At 48.1% G+C, this 18,606-nt stretch overlaps 1 protein-coding gene across 7 annotated transcripts in view; it reads right to left on the bottom strand.

Moving 5' to 3' along the window:
* The window catches only part of RNF216 (ring finger protein 216), a 62,850-nt gene that overhangs the window by 37,759 nt on the left and 6,485 nt on the right, over window positions 1–18,606 (bottom strand). For 6 of the 7 annotated variants that reach the window (XM_052680220.1, XM_052680218.1, XM_052680219.1 and 3 more), the window contains 13 exons: window positions 16,892–17,020; window positions 15,697–15,830; window positions 13,915–14,769; window positions 12,540–12,616; window positions 10,781–10,837; window positions 8,931–9,033; window positions 8,148–8,312; window positions 6,977–7,091; window positions 6,559–6,698; window positions 5,827–5,877; window positions 4,668–4,805; window positions 3,519–3,667; window positions 3,007–3,085 (listed from right to left, as the gene is read on the bottom strand). In XM_052680220.1, the coding sequence (XP_052536180.1) occupies window positions 3,007–3,085; window positions 3,519–3,667; window positions 4,668–4,805; window positions 5,827–5,877; window positions 6,559–6,698; window positions 6,977–7,091; window positions 8,148–8,312; window positions 8,931–9,033; window positions 10,781–10,837; window positions 12,540–12,616; window positions 13,915–14,769; window positions 15,697–15,830; window positions 16,892–16,958 (2,130 nt within the window). In that variant the 5' untranslated portion in view covers window positions 16,959–17,020. The remainder of the gene's footprint in view (window positions 1–3,006; window positions 3,086–3,518; window positions 3,668–4,667; window positions 4,806–5,826; window positions 5,878–6,558; window positions 6,699–6,976; window positions 7,092–8,147; window positions 8,313–8,930; window positions 9,034–10,780; window positions 10,838–12,539; window positions 12,617–13,914; window positions 14,770–15,696; window positions 15,831–16,891; window positions 17,021–18,606) is intronic. The other variant, XM_052680224.1, reaches the window with a different exon arrangement.

Here is an 18,606-nt window from a genome sequence, read left to right as displayed (position 1 = left end):
AGCTTCGGGTTTTGAGCTCTCCAGCACCCAGAGGGCCAGCACTGCTTCATGCACACACAATTTCCATGGCAACAGCAGCTCTCACCTCTCCATCTCTGGCTGGCTGAAAGCCCTGCAGTGCTTTGTGCTGAGACTGCAAAGAGGGGAGAGCCCTTCCCAGGCCACAGCACTGCACTGGGATGGCAGCGAGCAGCTGGGAACAAAAGCTTTGGTGGGAAACAGAACTTTTCCCATTGTGCAGAAGTGCACGCTCACTTCCCAGCGCTTCGGAAGTCAGCAAGCAACTCGTGTCCTCCGTGGTTTTACCCAACTGCCAGCTTTGCTGTGTCGGAATGCAGGGAGGAGAAACACGCATGGTTAGCAATGAGAAATTCAGGGTAAGATGGAGGCTGACCAAACTGGCCAGCAAGCCTGCTGCTGCCGGGAACCTGCTCAGTGCACAAAGCCCTTCTGGGAACAGAGGGGCACTGAGCAAAACCTCAAAGCTCCAACAGGCCCTCGTGTCAGCTCGCTGAGTGACAGCTGCCTCCCTCCCTCCCACCCCAGCTCAGACAAACACACAGTAGGTTTTATTCTTGGGCAGCTGGGGCAAACAGCTCTCCTCGACTCATTAAGCTTCTCCTGCAGCCTGCAGTTAGCAATATTAAGATTCAAGCCCTGGCCACCTCAGAAAGAGCCCAACTTCCCCCGGCACATCTGGAGCCTCAGTGGCCCCAGCAGATGGCATGGGCTCATCTGCATGCATCCATGGGCACCCACTGAGCTACAGACAGCGACCAGCAGCTCTGCCCATGGCTGAGGTTCTAACAGCTGAGTTCTGGGTCCTGCAAGGTGCCAGCGGGTCAGACTACAGGAGATGTAGGTGTGATGCACAGGGATGCACATCCTCTGCATGCCTACAGATCTTCCTCTGTTAAGCCCAACCCGCGTTCAGCCAGGAGTGCTTCCAGCTGGTTTCCATCACTTATTTTACAGTGCATCCATATCTGGCCCAAACACCCCACGCAAGATGTAAAGGAAAGCCAGAGCACGAACACAAACTCTCCAAGCAAGATGAAGGATCCAGGTGATGGAGCACAGAAACACAACAGGACCACCACCTGGTCCCCCTCTCCCCATCCTGTAAAAGCCTGGATGTTTCCAGAGGCACCTTCTGACCTTTTGCTTTCTGTACCTCCCCCCGCTGTGGGTTCAGCTGTGCAAATGCAGCCCTTCCAAGCAGAGAGGGACTCCTTCCAGGATCAGTCATCACCACCCCAGAGTCTGCCAGAGGCACTGCTAGTAAAGCCAATGCATCCTCTCCAACCTCTGCAGAGTTCCCATAGAGGAAAGGGATAATCTAGCCCTTTCCTCCCTGAAGGCAATGGTTTCCTGCGAGCAAGAGCATTAACTTAAATTCCTCATACTGGAAAGAGACAAGATAGCAGGGAATGAGAAGAATCACCAAAGTTGCTGCTATGAGACAACACCACATCCTGCTGTCCCTATTCTTCATCCTTGCCTTCAAATCCTAAAGTTGTTCAGACTTCTAAGAAGAGCTCTAAGCTACTCAGCAGATTTTCAGCTAATGAATCAACACAAGCTGTCCAGGAAACCAGGAATCCAGCCCACTGGAATGCTGCAACCCCAGGGCAGGGGGAGGGGAATGGACAAGCACCATCATTCCCAGCATAGGAAGGAAATGAAACAGCAAACCAGAAGGAAAGGAACATTTCAGCACCGACCTCTTATCACAGTTTCTGTGCCACTCTACACATTTTAGGGGGGGGGGAAAAAAAACGTTCAAAAAAAATTTTTTTTTGCACATTTGGAACATTTGTGTTTCTCGAGGCTGAATTCCGCTCTGTGCTGCTGACACACACACATTTTGAAGACAGCTTGGGTTTTGCAAAAACAGATTTAAAACAAAACAAAACAAGGAAAGCGGAGTTGAACACGAATCGACAGTGCCACCTAGTGCCCTGCACAGCTCCTCCCTGCTTTTCTTCCCAAACTGAAGGTGGAGGTGGGCACTAGCAAAACCAACCCGGATATCAGACACCTGAGATGGATTTGTGCAACACTGAAGCGCGTTCTTCCCCTCCTCAAGAAAGCAAACTTCACTGCTGGCAACTTCAGTCTCTGCAGACGACAGAATTTGGCTTTCTCTTGCTTTCCCAGCACAGGCCAACAGCCATACTGCTTACAAGAGCCCAACACTACAGCAGCTACAAGCCTAAGTCCAAAGCACCCACAAACTCTGCTGCAGGAGTATGCAGCTCTGTGAGCACAGCACGTGATTTAAGCGTAGTGGTTAACAGCACACATGCTGCCTTGTAGCTTTGTGACAAACACCAGTAGTGCATTGGCCACCAGATGTGTGCAGGGCTCTGCTTATGTTGAGGAGACTGAGAAGCAGTTTTTACACTTCTATTTTTCCCTAGAACAGACAGTGCAGAAGCACAGCAGCCAGTTTTCCCCCATTGGACCCTATGATTCTTCTTTTATGGCTATTAGCAAGCTTTAGGAAGAGCACAATGATTTTCTGCCCTTTGAATTGACTTACTCAGACAAGTTTCTGACCATTCCAATCAAACCTGTATTCAAGTGACAGCATAAAAGAAAGAGGTAAGATGTTAAGGATAGTTTGTATAGGCTTGTTTCAGCTCATTCTCCAGAAGTTTCATTAGACAAAGGATTACAATTTGCCTTTCAAACACCTGGCTCCCTGCTCACTTAAAACATTTCTGTATACGCGAGACAGCATCCTAAGGTTTTGTAGAAGCTTTTGTAGCCAACATCTTTCAAGCCTGCCACATGAAAGGGATTCTGTTGTCTGTATCAACAGTACCTGAATACATCTCTCCAGACACACAGAACATCAGCAGGATCCAACAAATACCTTGACTGCTGCTCCATGCAGCCACACGAGACCATCAGCTCAGCTGAGGCTGCAAAGCACGAGCTGTGCTCAGCCCTGCACCAAGCACTCCAGAAGAGACCCAGTGGCCAATGTTACTCAGTTACCTTTCTGCAGCGGGGATTAGGGCAGCTGAACCTCTTCACATCGTTGTCCAGTAGAGCTGGGAAGTTACAGAAGGGACACCTGCAGCCCAAAATAAGAGGCTATTAATGCACGGTGCCAACAGTGGATTTAGTCAAAAAGCTCTGTGGTGCTTAACAGTGCTGCCAAGCAAATGCCTGCTGCAAGGATATGCTGACTGCTGTCCCTTTCCTCATATTTCTTCGATCACTTCCCTGTTTGCAATCAAAATGTCATATACTCAGCACTACTTTAGACTGTATGATATAGAGGATCAGCAAAGAGTTTGCAAGCGAGTCTTAAGGGAGACAGCTGTATTGAGCTTTAATCTGCTCCCAGCCAAAGGCAGGCCAACCTGAGTAAAAACAGCCTGGCAGGCAGGAGCCTGAAATAGCAATGCAGCTCCGTCCCATAGCTGACACACATTTAGGGGCTTGGGGAACTCCTTCTTTTTAACACCAGTTTGATCAGTTTGCACCTCGCACTGGGCACTGACCTGACAAGCTCATCTGCACAGGCAGCAGCCACCTCCTCCTCGGCTTTCCGCTCGTAGTATTTACACAGGATGGTTTCTGGAAGCACCTTCTCCAGCTCGCTGGTGGGGAACGAACACGTGCAACTGCCTTCCATGCAGCTGAGCTCTGACTGCAGGTGGAAAAGAGCTCAGTCTCAGTATGATGCTAGTGTCAAACCAGTCAGTGCTTGGAACATCCCACGTAAACCAGAGCAGAGCCGTGCTTAGAGATAAACAGATAATCAGCAAGTGACTGCCAGAAAGCAAGCTTACAATGGCAAGAACGTGGCTGGTTCATCAAACGGATCAGAACTCAAAACATGTATTGGACACGAAGATGCTTGCTGATAGGTTGGATCACAGTCCACAAGCACCAAATCCACCACAACCTCAAGGCAGCCCGTTATTTCTGCACGTGTTTGTGACCATGTTACATTCCTGGCAATACGGTCACAGAAAATACAGCTATGTTCACGTGTAACAGAGATCCCAGAGTACCAAAGTACCCTGCAGTCCAATTATTACACCCAGCACAGTGTACACTTCAGAGCAGGTAATAATTCACATACAGCTCAGCTAGGCATCAGGATACTGCTAACTGCTCCCTTACCAACTCTGGATCAACTCTGGCAACTGTCCCAGGAACAGCAGCATTCGTGACGCTGTTGTTGGTAGCACCATTGAGGAAACAGCCCCCAAATTAAGCTGGGGTCACAAGGAAGTGATGAAGGACAAGTATTTTTAGCTAGGAAGGGACTGGCCAAGTCAGAGATGACACCACTTCATGCAGATACCACTGGTTCATTAAGTAGGGAATCAGAACCAGATGAGTTCAAGTTATTGTTACTATGAATGCTGTAGAAAGTTCTCCTAACGATCCATTTCAATTTGTTCAGCATGAAGCACACAAGATGGAGGTCAACAAACTAAAACCTTACAACCCAAACCCCATTGGAAAGTTGCTAATGGTGAGGTTGACTCATTGGATTGGCATTTCAAGACAGTTCTGATCAAATACTTCTCAGGGAGCGTGGCTACATCTGGTTTAAGCTACAAAACTATGCAAACAGCAACGTGATCACCAAACAGCAATTTATCCATTTTCCCTTTGTCCAGTTGGGAAATTCTTACCTTCCCAGAGCCAAAGACTGCCTCCTGAGCATATTTAATTAGGCACTCCTTGCAGAACAAGTGACCATCTGCACACTGAGTTAGCTCTTCAAAAGCAAACTCCCCATAACAACAGCGGCACTCTATCATCTGACCATCCTGCAACACAACAGAAATATTAGCAACAGCAAGAAATAAATAGGAATCAATAGCTATAGCAACATACCAACACAGTGCTGCAAGTAAACACCCCGTGACATGAGTACATACAACTGCAAGCTACAAACAGGGACAACATTAATTATGAGGAGGAGCCACAGTTACACACCATTCCATCAGATATCCTGCTCAGCGGTCAGAACCCACTAAGCAAAACCAGAAACTCAGTTCTAAGTAACTTAATACCCACACGTCCGGTTTGGCAGATTCCAAAAAGCCAAAGAACACATGGTGTTTTAGTAACTCTGAGCCCACAGGCGTACAAGCATCTTGAGCTGGGGAAGCTGTGACTGCAGAGAAGCAACAGAGCACACACACCATTCGCGTGGGGAAAAGCGAGCTTCAAATCTGCTGCCCTCTAAAGGAACAGCCACCAGCTGCCTGCAGTTACCCTGCCTCGGCCTCCTCACCACAGCTGTGAGCGTGTGCCCACTTACTGAAACACCCAGTACCTCCTGTGAAGTCTGAAGGGAAGCGGCAATTGCGAAAGAAAAAGCAATCCAAAGCAAATGAACCTATCTCAAACTTTCCTCCACCCAAAAGGGGAAGCCCCATTTTCAGGTTTTTAAAGAGCCCATGCTGCAAAGGAGAAAGGCCTTCCTGCTGGCAGAGCTCCAAGAACAACAGCAAATCTGCTTCGAAGTCTCAAACAGCCTAACATCAGTAGCAAGAGCGAGCCTGGTGTGATTCCATTGCAGTGTTTGTTCTGGCCAGTAAAGATACAAGCAGTAGCTGAGTGAATTACTGCAGATCATTATGTGCATCAATACTGTCTTGCTGGACTCAGCTCATCTACCTCATCCAAAAGCCAGCCAACACACACTGTGCAGGTTTTGCCAGCTCAGCAAAAGCAGCACAGTGCAAACGCAGTAGTTCTCCCCTCCAGAAGCCAGGAAATTCTGAAGTGCTATGTGCAGAACAGCACCTATGTGTGAGCTGACCTCACGTTAGATATACTGACCTTCTGATACTGTTCCTCATTCATCTGCAGAGCAAGGAGAAAGTCTGCATGCTGTAAAAGAGACGTGCATCTTTATTTACAGAATACATAAAGCAGTTTTCCAGCCTCTACACCCATTTACATTACCTCAAGATTTACAGCCCACCACAAAAGGCACACTGTCTGCTCACAACATCACTCAGCCCATCCCTCCAGTCCATTAAGATATTTATGATTCAGCTAAAACAGACAGGGGGAAGGCAAAGGCAGCAAGAACAAAGAACCAAATTCTGCATTATGAGGGGCTGCCCTTTCATCTCCCTACGGGCAGAGATCAACTCGATGGGCCTCTCCAGCAGAGGCCCCAAGGAACATTATCATTGCTTTTAAAAGGAGGCACAAACCATCTGCTTAGGAGAAGCTGATCTTTAAGAAGCTACTTCAGAAAGGACCGTATGTGCAGAAAGGTGAATTCTCTCCGGAAGACAACACAGCAGCAGGTGTTGCAGGGTTCTGCTTTGAAAGACACAGACCTCAGTAAGGGAGGAGATGTTCTGGAGCCTGGAGTGCCAAGCTCTGCAAGGCAATGAATGAGCAAACTGCCCTGGGCCTGGCAGCAGAGAGGTCAGTGTAGTGAGTTACTCAAAGTTCTGTTCAGCGTTTGAGTTTCAGTAGGAGGCAGATTTCCACGTCCAGGGCAAAGAGCTCTGCAGCCATCTGCACCACCAAGCCAAAGCAGCTCCTACCACTCACCTCTGCCATCTCTTTAACTTTTTGCTCATAGAATTCCTGTTCCAGTAGCACTGGTGGGAGAAGTGAGAGCCTGTCATAGGACCTCCAGTGCCGCCTCTTATTCTCCAGAAAGAACATCCGCTTCTCAATCTTCACATCACCTAAACCAGAGTTACAGACACCATGAAGCAGGACAGAACAGCAAGAACAAAGCTCAAATCCTTCCTCCTCTACACACCTCCAGCTACACAACTTCAAAACCTCCCTGTACCGAGCAGATGTGCTAACGAAGAACATTCCAAAACAGGTAGCAGACAGTGACAGGAACACTGCTGTTTTGGGAACATATCCCCTTTCAAGGACGGTCCTTTCTAGTGTAAGCCAGTTCTGCTTACCACAGTCATGCAGAGGGGCACAATACACACTGCTTGTTATTTACCTTGCTCAAATTTGAAATCTATATATGAATACTGATTCATTTCTTTTCTCCTTTTTCGTTTCCCACTGGTTTCCGGAGACAGCTCCTGCCATTTTTTGATGGCATCTGAAAAGGCCTGAAAACAAAACAAAAAACAACATGCAGATTTAAGTCCCTTCTGTTCTCCAGGAGAAAGCAGCAGCACACAGCTCAAATCAAAGCACTGTACAAACAGTGCACAGGACTGAACTAAAACAGGAAAGCCAGGCAACACAGAGGCACGCAGATCTCTTCCCTTTGTCCACTTTGCTGCTTTATGTACTCATAAAGCAATCGTTCCATTACAACAACGCAGCCACCAGGCAGAGCTGAATGGAAGCTTGCACTGCCTCAGCTATTAACACTAATACAGCTGCTGTCCACATTGATGCAGAGCTGATCTTTTTTCCTTTAAATTGAATTCCTCTTCTGAAGGTCTACAGTCAGAACCTGGTTTTGTTCAATTCAAGCACTCAGCGCTCAATCAAATGAAGAGGAACAGTGCTTTTAGCTGCAGTCAAGTACTGAAAGGGTAGAGAGAGAAGCTCAAGCAAGAGAAGGTATCAAAAACACATCCAGTCACAAGCTTGCAACTGTATTCACATTTAGCCTGGTGATACTCAGGAACAAATTTCTTTGCAGTTCCATTACTGTGAAAACTTCTTCAAAGAATGTAATGATTCATTTCATAAGTCATAATTGTAAGAAATAGGGCAGTGAGGCTTGGCCTTCTCCTCAGTTACATGCTGTCACTTACAAACTAGTAACAGCAGTTGAGTTAAATGTTTTAAGACTTGGCTAAATGTCTTGGTTTTATTGGCAATTATACCCCACTTCCGCTAAGTACAGGAGTACCTTTGAGTTTAATGCATCACTTATCATAAACTAGCCACCGTTTCATCAATTATTCTGTCACAGAAAAGTAAAAGCTTCCTGCAGCATTCTATCTGGCTGATGAGTTTTGCAAGAGTCTACCAAGCAAAGACTTCTTGAAAGGAAAGGAGGATGATTAAAACAAAAAACCCACAGAGAAACCCCACGTAACCACACATCCAGAGGAGCAAGTGGCAAAATAAGGCTAAAAGACATCACACTGCTCCCCACAGGCAGCACAGGTAACCCTGGGAAAGACAACAGACTCGAACAGGAGAACCTTTCGTGTGATTGCATAGTGTCCCTTGAGTTCATGTAGTGCCCACTTAATGTCCTGGCTGCTCAGCATCTTGAAGTCTGCCATGAGAAGGTCAGCTGCCTGAATAAAGCACCGCTGATCGAGCGGGGCAAGCTTGGAGAAGTCAAAGTAGTCCACTTTAGGCACCTGAGGAGGAAACGCAAAAGATGAGAGGATATAAAAAGACTGGCTACACATACACACACATCTCAAGTACTCTCGCAGGATAGGAGCCTTCTGCAGGACCTCCCCAATCTGTGGCACCCTGTTCTGAGCACACATCTAAGCAGCAGCTGGGAGGACAACATGGACGTGAAGGTGCACTGTGCTCCTGGCAGGACACACGACAAGCAGCTTAAAGCTACTGTGTGCATCAAGTAGGGAGACTTGCACTTAAGAGGCTGAAAAGCAACGCATCAGGGTCACACAAAACAGCCCTCAGGCCAAAGCACTTCATGTGACAGAATGACCAAGAATTCCTACAATAGATGTCACAGCGGGTGGCTGACAGGCAGGCAAGCCCGAGGGGCCTGCTGAGGGCACAAAGCAGACAAGAGGCAGCTGTGCAACAGCAAAACAAGAGTCTTGAAGTCGTCTTGCAAGCAACTATTGCTATTAACCACCACCTGAACTGCACCTAGAGGCCTCCTAACAAAGCATGGCTCAACAAGGAGCTCTGCAAGTAAACACAGAACCACACGCCCCACGCTCACTTCATGTTGGACAGGCTGGAGGTGTGCTGTAGATGAGGGTATTCTCACTTGCCTTTGTCTCATCTTGGCTGGCAAGCAGGCTGCTGGTGGGATTTAAAACCATTCTGCCTTCCTTCTTTGGGTAATCTGGGTTTTCCAGAAGGAAGTTACAAAGTCTGGAAAGAAAACTATAGTTAGTTCAGGTTTGGGGAGCTCAGGCTCATTCCTCACTGGTACAATTGTTAGCATCCTCTAACAGAGGACGGGCAGGCAAGCCACAGCCTGCCCTGTGAAACCAAGAGAGGCCTCAGGCTGGAACAGATTGAAAATAAATGACTGAGAATTAAGCAAAGAATTATCAGTTGCATGAGAGCAGAAGGGAAAGCAAATAGAATGTCTTTCAGCAATTCCATGTGCCTACACGGAGCTCATACAGGTCAGCTACTCATCAACATAAAGCTCCACGCAGGGGGAAAATCAGGCTTGCCTCCCACCCACAGGCACACATGTGAGCAACACCTCCTTGGGCTACGTGACTCCATCCTGCACCACTGCAAGTGGAGGAGTGCTCACGTTCTGCTGGGAGGAAACACTGTGAAGACTGCTCAGAAAGGAACAACTGCAGCACAGCAGCATTAACTGAGACAGCTGACATCTACCACGCCACACACAGCTATGGAAAAACAAGCACACAAATCCCTGTAACAACTGCAATAGGCTGAGGTCTTCCTGGTCAGAAGATTACTGAATCAAATTTTAATGAAAGCCTCTGGTCTTTAACTGCTTTCCCATAAGGGCAGAGGCAGAAACATGCTTAAAATTGTTTGCATCAGATACGTACTGGAAACACAGCTCTCATTGTCATGGAGCCTGAAGTCACAGTGGCACTGTCCAAGTGACACTGCAAACTGCTATAAGTGGGAGCAGCATTCAGAAAATGATCACTAAAAATAGCTGGCAAGTGACATCCCAGACAAACTGCTGCGTGCCTGAGGTCCTGCTGCAAACAATTGTAACTCTGTCAGGCAAATTTAGCTGAACTGAGCATTTCAGCTCTGGAAACCCTCCAGCAAGTGGTTTCGGAATACCCCACTGCTGAGATCCACACCCACTGCAGACAGCCCTGCCAAGGGGCTCTCAGCCTCTCCTGCTTGTCCTCAGCCCCTCTTGGCTGGGCCAAGGAACTCGCCCTGGTCCTCAGTTTCCCTCGCTGCAGAACAACATCGTTCTGGAAAGAGCTATGAGGAGCAATTAACATTCATAAAACTGTTTGAATAAGAAGGTGCTGGTTTGCAGCAAAGACAAAACTGCTGCTAATTTACATTCCCAATGTCAGAAATAGTCCCTAATTAAGAAATCTGAACCAGCATCCAGAATTAACCCGCCATCCAGGCACCATTTCTTCAGCCCTGTGTTCACATTCAGAGCAGAGGCATTGCTTTCTGTTCAACCAGGTATTGACATCTTGAGCCAGGAGCCCCTGGCCAAGCTGAAGGCTTCTTGCACACAAAAGCTGAATGGACGACACCCAGCTGGGAGCAGCTCTCACATCTTCCACATCAGCTGGAAGTTTGAAGACCATCCTATTAGAAAACAACAAAACATCCTGACGCTGAAGAAGTTTAATAGCTTCCATCTCCCTGCTTTTGTAAAAGATAACTGTTCTAATCCAGTGAAACAAACCACAAGGAGCTCAAACGCGAGGGCCCCAGCTGCAGCACGGTGCATTTGAGCTCTCCTGCCTTTTGGTGCTTGAGATTTTCAAAGATGTTAACCCTCAGCATCCGACAATGAGTTAAGTGGGTCCCAGCACACACACACACACATTTGTGGCACTGCTCTGTAATATCTGCACCCCAGGACACAGAGCCAGCTAAAAGCCTCATCTCTGGCCAAACGCAGCCACCCCCAGTTATTATATACCTCGAGCCTGATTCAGCTTGACACACCGTGGAGATCAAAGAGCCCCTGCCAGCAAGGCTGCCCAGTGCCACGACCCATTTGTTCCGATACAAAAGACACGGTGACAATTCAAAAGACAGTTTGGTTAAAGGAATAAAAATATGGGGAAGAAATCTTTATCATCCAGTAACTCCGCCACGCGCCGCTGAGCAGACACTGTGGGCAGCCTGCAGGGCAGCCTGTAAGCACCTTTTCATCTCCCTGGCTCTGCAGCACACAATAGCAGAGAAGACATTCCGGGAGCAAAAAGGGAAGGAACGCATTAAGACTTACAGAAGGCGGGATTTAATTCCACCAGGCTTCACTAAATCCCTGCAGGATACAAGAACGGGTTTTGCACACAATCCCTGAGAGGCTCCTGAAGCCACACACCTAAATTCAATGGCCCAACTGCCCCAGGGATGAGTGCTGTGTGCCTCCTGCCTTCCAGCACAGCCACCACTGCCAAGTGCCCAGCGCAGGCACCTGGGAGCTTCTCGTGCTCAGCACGTCTCTGCTGCAGGGAAAGCACTTCCAGAAAAGAAGAGCTGCAACCTGATCATTTCCTAACCAAGCAGCGTTTCTCCCAAGGCATGATTTCACAACACAGGTAAAGGGATAAGAAATCTAAGCATGATTCCAATAATTGGGCTTAGCTCCTTGCCACTCATTTACATCCAGTAAGCCTCACATACTTGAATACTGCTAACTATGGTTCCGATGCTAAAGGCATCAGATCCAATCAAGATAGAGTGAATCCTATGGCAACCAAATCCTATTCTTCATTTTGGTCATGTAATAACTACACTGAAAGTGTTTCAGTGACAGTTACAGAGAGAAGAGTGGGGCCACCCAACGTCAGCCATCATTTACCCCACACTGCCCTTCCCCTGAGCTTCTGGTGCCAACACACACAGTCTCTCACTCTTCAGCTGCAAAGCTTTACTCACCAGGGTGGGGAGATGTTGTAACTTATCAACAAGGTAAAGGACTTGTTTTAGTCTTTTGATTCTAGCGTGACTCTCAGAGATACCAAAAACATTTCTTAACAAGGAGCCTGGAGTTGCTGGTACAGGCAGCAGACCTCGGGGTGATTTCTCATTGCTTTTACTTCCCTCCTTGGCTCATATTTCTGCTCAATTTGACCAAAATCTGTCCATCAGCAGACACCTGGAATAAATCCTACTAGTCCTCAAATGTGTTTATCTGCAAAAGGTGGTTTGAGAGGAACTCAAATGATACCAACTGCTACTCAAGGGGATAAAAACCAACATCATGGCATCAAATGAAGAAGTTCAGACCAGTGTCAGTTTTTATCTGGAAGAAGGCAGGAAGAGGCAGGAAATTAAGTAGAAAATTGATTCATACAATTCAAAATTCACCAACTCACCTCTGAGCTATGTTCTACAGAAGCCAACCCCTATTTCTGACACTCATCTCTAACAAGTCTGGTAACAGGAAGAGATGATATGTAATAGCTTTAATTCTTCGAATAACTAGTTAACAGAACATGCAAATTATCTTAAAAAGCAAAGCTGCAGCATGATGCCAGAATCATACAGGCTTTAAGAATAGCTCTATTACACATTTAAAAAAGAAATCCATGCTTTTTGGCACTACCAGCATAGTGCTGACTCCCAGCCTGGATGCACTCAACAGCATTATTAGCAGGAAGGAAATGGAAGTGTGACTGCAGCCAAGCTGCTTTATGGTACACCCCAGCCCTCTGATCCATACTTACACGTTTAAGTCATAGCAGTCCTTGATGCTGATTAGCTCTTCAATATATTCCTTCCTCACATCTGGAAATCTCGCTTCCTACAGTAGGAAAAGCTAAGGGTTATACAGGTATTGGAGGAGCTGCACAGCACAACCTTGCAACAGCACCAGAGACAGAGATAAATGCATGGGTAGTTATCTAGCATGCTCCCAAAACAAGGGCTAAAATGGGATCCAAGAGACTGATTATATTCATACAGCCTGGATACTGCAAGCTGCTGGCTCTCCTGGCTCCACAGGAGAACTAATAGCTCTTTTTCATGTGAGCACAGGTAGTGGTGTGAGTGGCTGTGAGTGCCTGGCCTTACGAGTGTGCAGGGTGGATGGAAAGAGGAGAGGCACACGGGTACAAACTACAACGTGAGCAAAGTTAATACATACCCCCCAGATGGAAGATAAAGGGTTCTGACCTTGTATGCTGGAACACATTCCAAAGCAAGAGGGAAATGAAACCATACACAGACTCTCGACGAGAGCAGAGCAGACAACAAACCTTCACTGGCATCATGTAGCCAAGAACCCTTTAGTGCTCTCTCATTGGGTTTCCACATGGTATTGCAATTGGTTGCACCAGAGGGTACTTGGCTTTGCAAAACTGAACTGGTCAGGGTTGTGAAGCAACCTGATCAATGTAACTGTAACAAATATGTACTCATCCTTCTCTTAGAGCAGGTCAGCAGTCACCAAGGTCTTACTCTGAAAAGTGAGTGTTGATAGTGTGCTACTTGGAGAGTAACAGTATTTTCTCAGTCTTGGTTTCCCCAGATGAAATTAACATACAGTAAGATGCAACACAGTCGTAAAAGATAAGAAATAAAAAACATTAAAAAAAAATAATCCATAAAGTATCAAAAGAGAGCCTTTCTGCCTAGCAGGCAGTGCGATGACTGTGTGCCAGAGGAGAGGGGAACCACCAGATGCAAAGCATCACCAAGCACCGTTTCCTGCTGTTTTTGTAATGCTCACCATGCTGCCCAAGCTAAACATACCACAGGGATGGAGAATGGCCCTGTGTCACTTTGCCTCACTGCACCCCAATGCACTCCATGCAGTTCTGCTCCATTTTCCTGGCCAACCAACAGCCCACCCCAAAGCAAACACCATTGGGATTCACATCCATCCACCACCGCTGCCACAGCAATGGGGTTAATCTCTTTAAACCAAAGTTTTCCAAGACTGCTCACTGCACACTCACGTTGCGTGTCGCTGGGCCTCAGCCAGAGCGAGGAGGACCTGCAGCTGAAGTAAGCAGGAGTCGTGCTTTGAGCACACGCGACGCCGCACGCCTTGACAAAACCGTCTGAAAGCAACACGAATGCAAAATGGAGACTACTTACTGTCTCTCTGATGAGCAGGGCAGTGAAGTCCTGGTCCTCCTGCCCCGCAGCCCCTTGTTCTGGCACGCTGCTGGACCCGAGTTCATGCGAGCCCTGCGCTGGGAAGGCAGGGCCGGGCCGCTCGTTGTCTGTCGCCTGCTGTCCCCTGGTCTCCTCTGGTGGATGCGCCGGCTGTGGTGAAGCAGGACCCGGAATGCCATCCTGCTGTGGCTCCGGTCTGGGAAAGGCCGGCCCTGGAGCCTCCTCTCCATAGGCCCTCAGAGATGCTGAGCCTGCCTCGGGCTGCCCCTGCTGTGGAGCACAGCCATTGAGCACAGCGCGTGGCTCCGTGTCCAGAGGCTGCAGGCAGGGGGGATCCGGCGGGCTGCTGTCCTGGATCTCCTGCTCTGTGGTGGCTGCAGCAGCTGTTCCATCGATGCTCTGCGAGAGCTCTGCCTTTAAGTCCTCCCCTTGCCAGCCCTGGGCTTCCACCTTTTCCCCTTGTGGTGGTGGAAAGTCTGCTTTCCCCAGACTAACAAATTCCCTGTTAACAAGCTGCGGACTCGTTATTACTGCTGGAAACAAACTCAGGCCAGGCTCAGGGTCGCTCGTAAGTTCAGACCTGGGGCCATTCAGCTCAGGTGGCCCTGGCTGCTGCAAGGCAAAGTTCACACTCTCCTCCTTGCTTGGTCCAGCACTGCTCAGCGCCGCGTGGTCTTTCTGGCACAGCAGAGCTGAGATGTCATCCTGCACACACACGCTCCCCAAAGGCCCTACAGCGCTTTTAGATCCTCCTTCGCCCACAGCGTTTGCACCCTGCCACCGAGCAGCAGGTCTGATGACGTTGGGACGCACGAGCTGCTGATGCTTGGAGGTCTAAAAAGAAGACAGAGGAGAATAAGTAGAAGTTCTTCTCTACTCATCGGAATCCTCGTTCCAAATGATCTTTTGCATCTCTCCAGATTTCTGACAGGAAACTGATGAAAAACCACTTCAGCAGCGAGTGTAATAAAGCATGAAACTACCACCCAGATATCTTTGTTTCACTGCACTCTATGGTCTGCCCCCAGGTGCTAGGAGTGCACTAGTTATAAGAGAACACTCAGCAGAACTGGAGATACACGGGGCTCTCAGCACTGGAATAATTCCCAGAGCTCACTCCAACCCCCACTTCATTCCCAGATGGTCTGAGAAGTAAAAGCAAACTGATGGCGTTTGCACCTCAGCAAATCGTTTGTACAGGCAGCAGGAACCGAAGCTCAAAACGTTCATCTCTGGCCTCACTCCTGCCTCTGGCAAGCTAAGACTGCTGAATACAAGTAGAGTTTGAAGATTTGTTTGAAGATTCTTTGCCACTGTTTTCAAGTAAGAAACAGAAAAGTGTCTTTGCAACCCACTTCCTCAATGCCTCTGGTTACCCTAACAGAAAAGTGGGATGTGCTCTGAACTGCACAGCTGAAGGACACAAGGTTAAGCCAGGTGCAGGTTTTGAACACCTGCATTCTAAGGCACAAATTCACTTCTCCACTTACCTTCCTGGATTAAGGAGGCTCTAGTTTCCAAAAGTTAAGTAGAACTTCAAGTACTATGCTGTTAACAATCTAGTTCTCCTCTCTTGTGCCCAAAAAATGATTAAAAACTCAAACCCAGCAAAATGTTCTCATATCAACACTCATTTCAGAGATCCCAGTGAAGCCACTTCAGCTAGGCAGGACTCCCACAGGACTACATTAGGTATCTGTACGTGAGTTGGTTATAAAGGCTATGAATCAAGCAGCAACACATAGAAAAATGACAAATTACCTCTGCCAAGATGACCACATCTTCATCATCATCATCCTCACGCTGCTGCTCTGCTGGTGTTTCCTGCAAAGGCAATTCTTCATCCGAGGAATCTGATATTGTGATAAGACCTTCATCCCTGCGGTTTACTCGGTCTGTAGCAAGGTAAGTCATGTTAGCTGCTTGCAAATTACCAAGACATCTGCAAAAGCAATCCTCACATTTCCTTTGCAGCAACAAGAAAAAAGCACTTTGAGGTCACAGCCACTCCTATGATCCTCAGAGCAAAGCCTTGCAAAAAAACAATAGGTCAAGAGATCACACTGCCATATGCCTGAAACGCTTCTATGCAGAGATTCTTCCATCCTAAGCATCAGCATGAGTCAAGCTGCTGCAAAAACCGTCCCCAGAAATTCATGTACAGAGTAATTTTTAGAGAGATACCCTGAACTCTCAGTATCTCAGGCACTACAAGTTTCCCTTTATTAATGTGCAGTACATTCTAGAGGACAGATAACGTCCCGTGTGCAATGTGACATCTTCTCAAAGAGTGACTTTGTGGGAGCACCGTATGAGAGCCTGAGACAGGGCTCCTGCCTGAGAGTGCAGATGGTATCCTGCTATTAGATGACAGCCCTCAAGGTTTGTCACAAGTGTAAAGGTGCTACTGAGCAAAGCTGCTGGAACCAGGGAGGGAAGCACCAGCCAGAAGCAATGGGTTTCTGCAGTGCCGGAGCAGCAGGCACCCAGGCTTTCCCTATGACTTGACACAACGCTTTGGTTTACACTTCTGTAACTCTGCAGGAAATCAATACAGAACCACCTCACCTTTCAGCCATACCGAGAAAGAGCCGTTCTGAACTGCACTCAAAGTGCTGATCTGAAAGCTCACCTCCCTCCTATCAGATTGTGAAAGGGTGGAACACCACGAGCCCCTCAGATCTGCTGGAGCTCCTCTGCAGAGCCAAGCAGTCAGCACTCTGCCTTAAGGCAGGGCAACACCAGAGAGGCAAGAGCCAAACGTTGCATGCCAGCATAAATTGAGAGGCTTTGCAGCTATCTATAGAAAATTAAATAAAACAGCAGGGTGTGTCAAGAGGAGACAGATCACCAGCAGTTCTCTATTAACAACACCCCTGCATATTTAATACCTATTATTCCTGCTGCTGGTAAGCAGGGCTGTACAACTGTGACTCCAGGAAGTACCAATGCTCACCTTTCCCTCTGTGGCTATGGAAGCTGCTTAGGTGAACTGCTTCTTCATTCCCAGCTCTCTCTGCCATTTTCAACAGCTGTTCTTAGAAGCATCAAGGCCCAGGCATGGCACTCAGGCAAGTGTGAGGAACTAGAAGAGAAAAACAGAGGAGAGTAAAGCGTGTTTCGGTTTCAGTTCTGACTTTCAGCACAGCACGGCTGCAGAGCACAACCAGGCCCACAGGGGAGGAGAGCATAGAGATGCTCAGAGCTGTGTAGCTGCAGGAGGGTGATGCAGTTCTGCCCAGCCAACACTCAAACCCTCAAAGGCTGTTTTCTGTTTCCAAGAAGTCAAAAACTCAGAGCAGTGTTTCTGCCACCACCTGCTGGTAAGAGGAGTGAAAGCTTCGGAGCAGAGCTGTGTGTGCCGGGCTCTGCAGCCTCCACAGCCAGCACCAGAGCAGGGAACACACTGTGCCACAGCACGCACCCAGGAAACGTGGCCATCAGAGCCCCAGTGGGCATCAGAGCCCCAGCAGATCTGAAAGCTGGGCTGCAAAGAAGCCCAATGCAAAGCGAGGTGCTGCTGGAATGGAGACAACCACCCCAAAGCCTCAGTGCCCTGTGTGAAGGCTGAACTGGGGCTGCAGAGCAATCAGGGATGCTCATCTTATGCCATTCAGGCACTGACCCTTGGAAAGAAGCTGCACCCCAAGGGCAGCTTGTGACCAGGCCCAGGGAAGGCAGCACTTACAGGAAACACTGCACCACCATCATCTGCTGTTCTGAAGAACAGCCCTGCCTGCTTTATGACACAGCCCCTCCTCTATTACAATCTGCTGGAGGTTCCAGGACACACCACCTGCTCCCAAACCAGAGAGACACACAAGGGATGTGACTCCTTCCCAGGACAGAGCTTTTGGGACTGAGCTCTGCCAGCCACCCGCTCGCAGCCCGGCGCCACGCAGGGCTCCAGGATGGGATGCATCACTGCAACCTGAACAGCACGTTTCCATTCTGTGCTCTGACAGCCCACAGCTCTCAGCTCCAGTTGTTACAGACTGAAGTTGGAGCAATATTTGGTCACTGGAACACAAAAGGAGGCCTTTGTATTGAGAAGTATTCATCTCATTGTTAAAGCATTGAGGAATCTGTATTATTAAATATTTACTGCTGCATACGTTGAAGAAAATGGTGGGTCTGCTCTAAAATCCTTTTGCTGGTACACAAAAGCAGGGTAAATCCCTCATCATTCTGCTTAGCTTCCCCTTCAGGGAGCAGGATTTGCAGCTGGCACAGCATGACAAAACCTGTTCAGATGCACGCTATGAACTTAAACATACGTATTCCCCCTCAGGAACTGTTCATCCCCATTCTGAAAAAACAGGAACACACATCTCCTGCAGAACCAAGACCTTGGGGTTATTTCCACAAGGTTCCTCAGCCTCTGCCTTATGTGCAAGGAGAAGCAAGCCTTGCTCTGAGTGGCACTTTGATGGTCAGAGAGGCGCAGAAGTGCTGCCCCACTCCCACATGCTATCAGTAAGCACGCCTGCTGAAAGCACTGTCCTTTTTAAAAGGTCACATCCACATTATTCCAGTTCCATTTGCCTGGCACTTGTGAATATCTATCACTTTGCCTTGCCACTTTCCCATCCTCAGCCCTCCAAGTGCTTTAGAAAAACAAGATCAATGTTGTTCTCACCACTTACAAGATAGAGAAATGGAAGCACTGAA

The sequence above is a fragment of the Tympanuchus pallidicinctus genome, unplaced genomic scaffold (genome assembly GCF_026119805.1).
Source record: "Tympanuchus pallidicinctus isolate F22 unplaced genomic scaffold, pur_lepc_1.0 scaffold18, whole genome shotgun sequence".
In the NCBI taxonomy this organism is placed as follows: Eukaryota; Metazoa; Chordata; class Aves; order Galliformes; family Phasianidae; genus Tympanuchus; species Tympanuchus pallidicinctus.
This window is presented reverse-complemented; position numbering and strand designations above follow the sequence as displayed.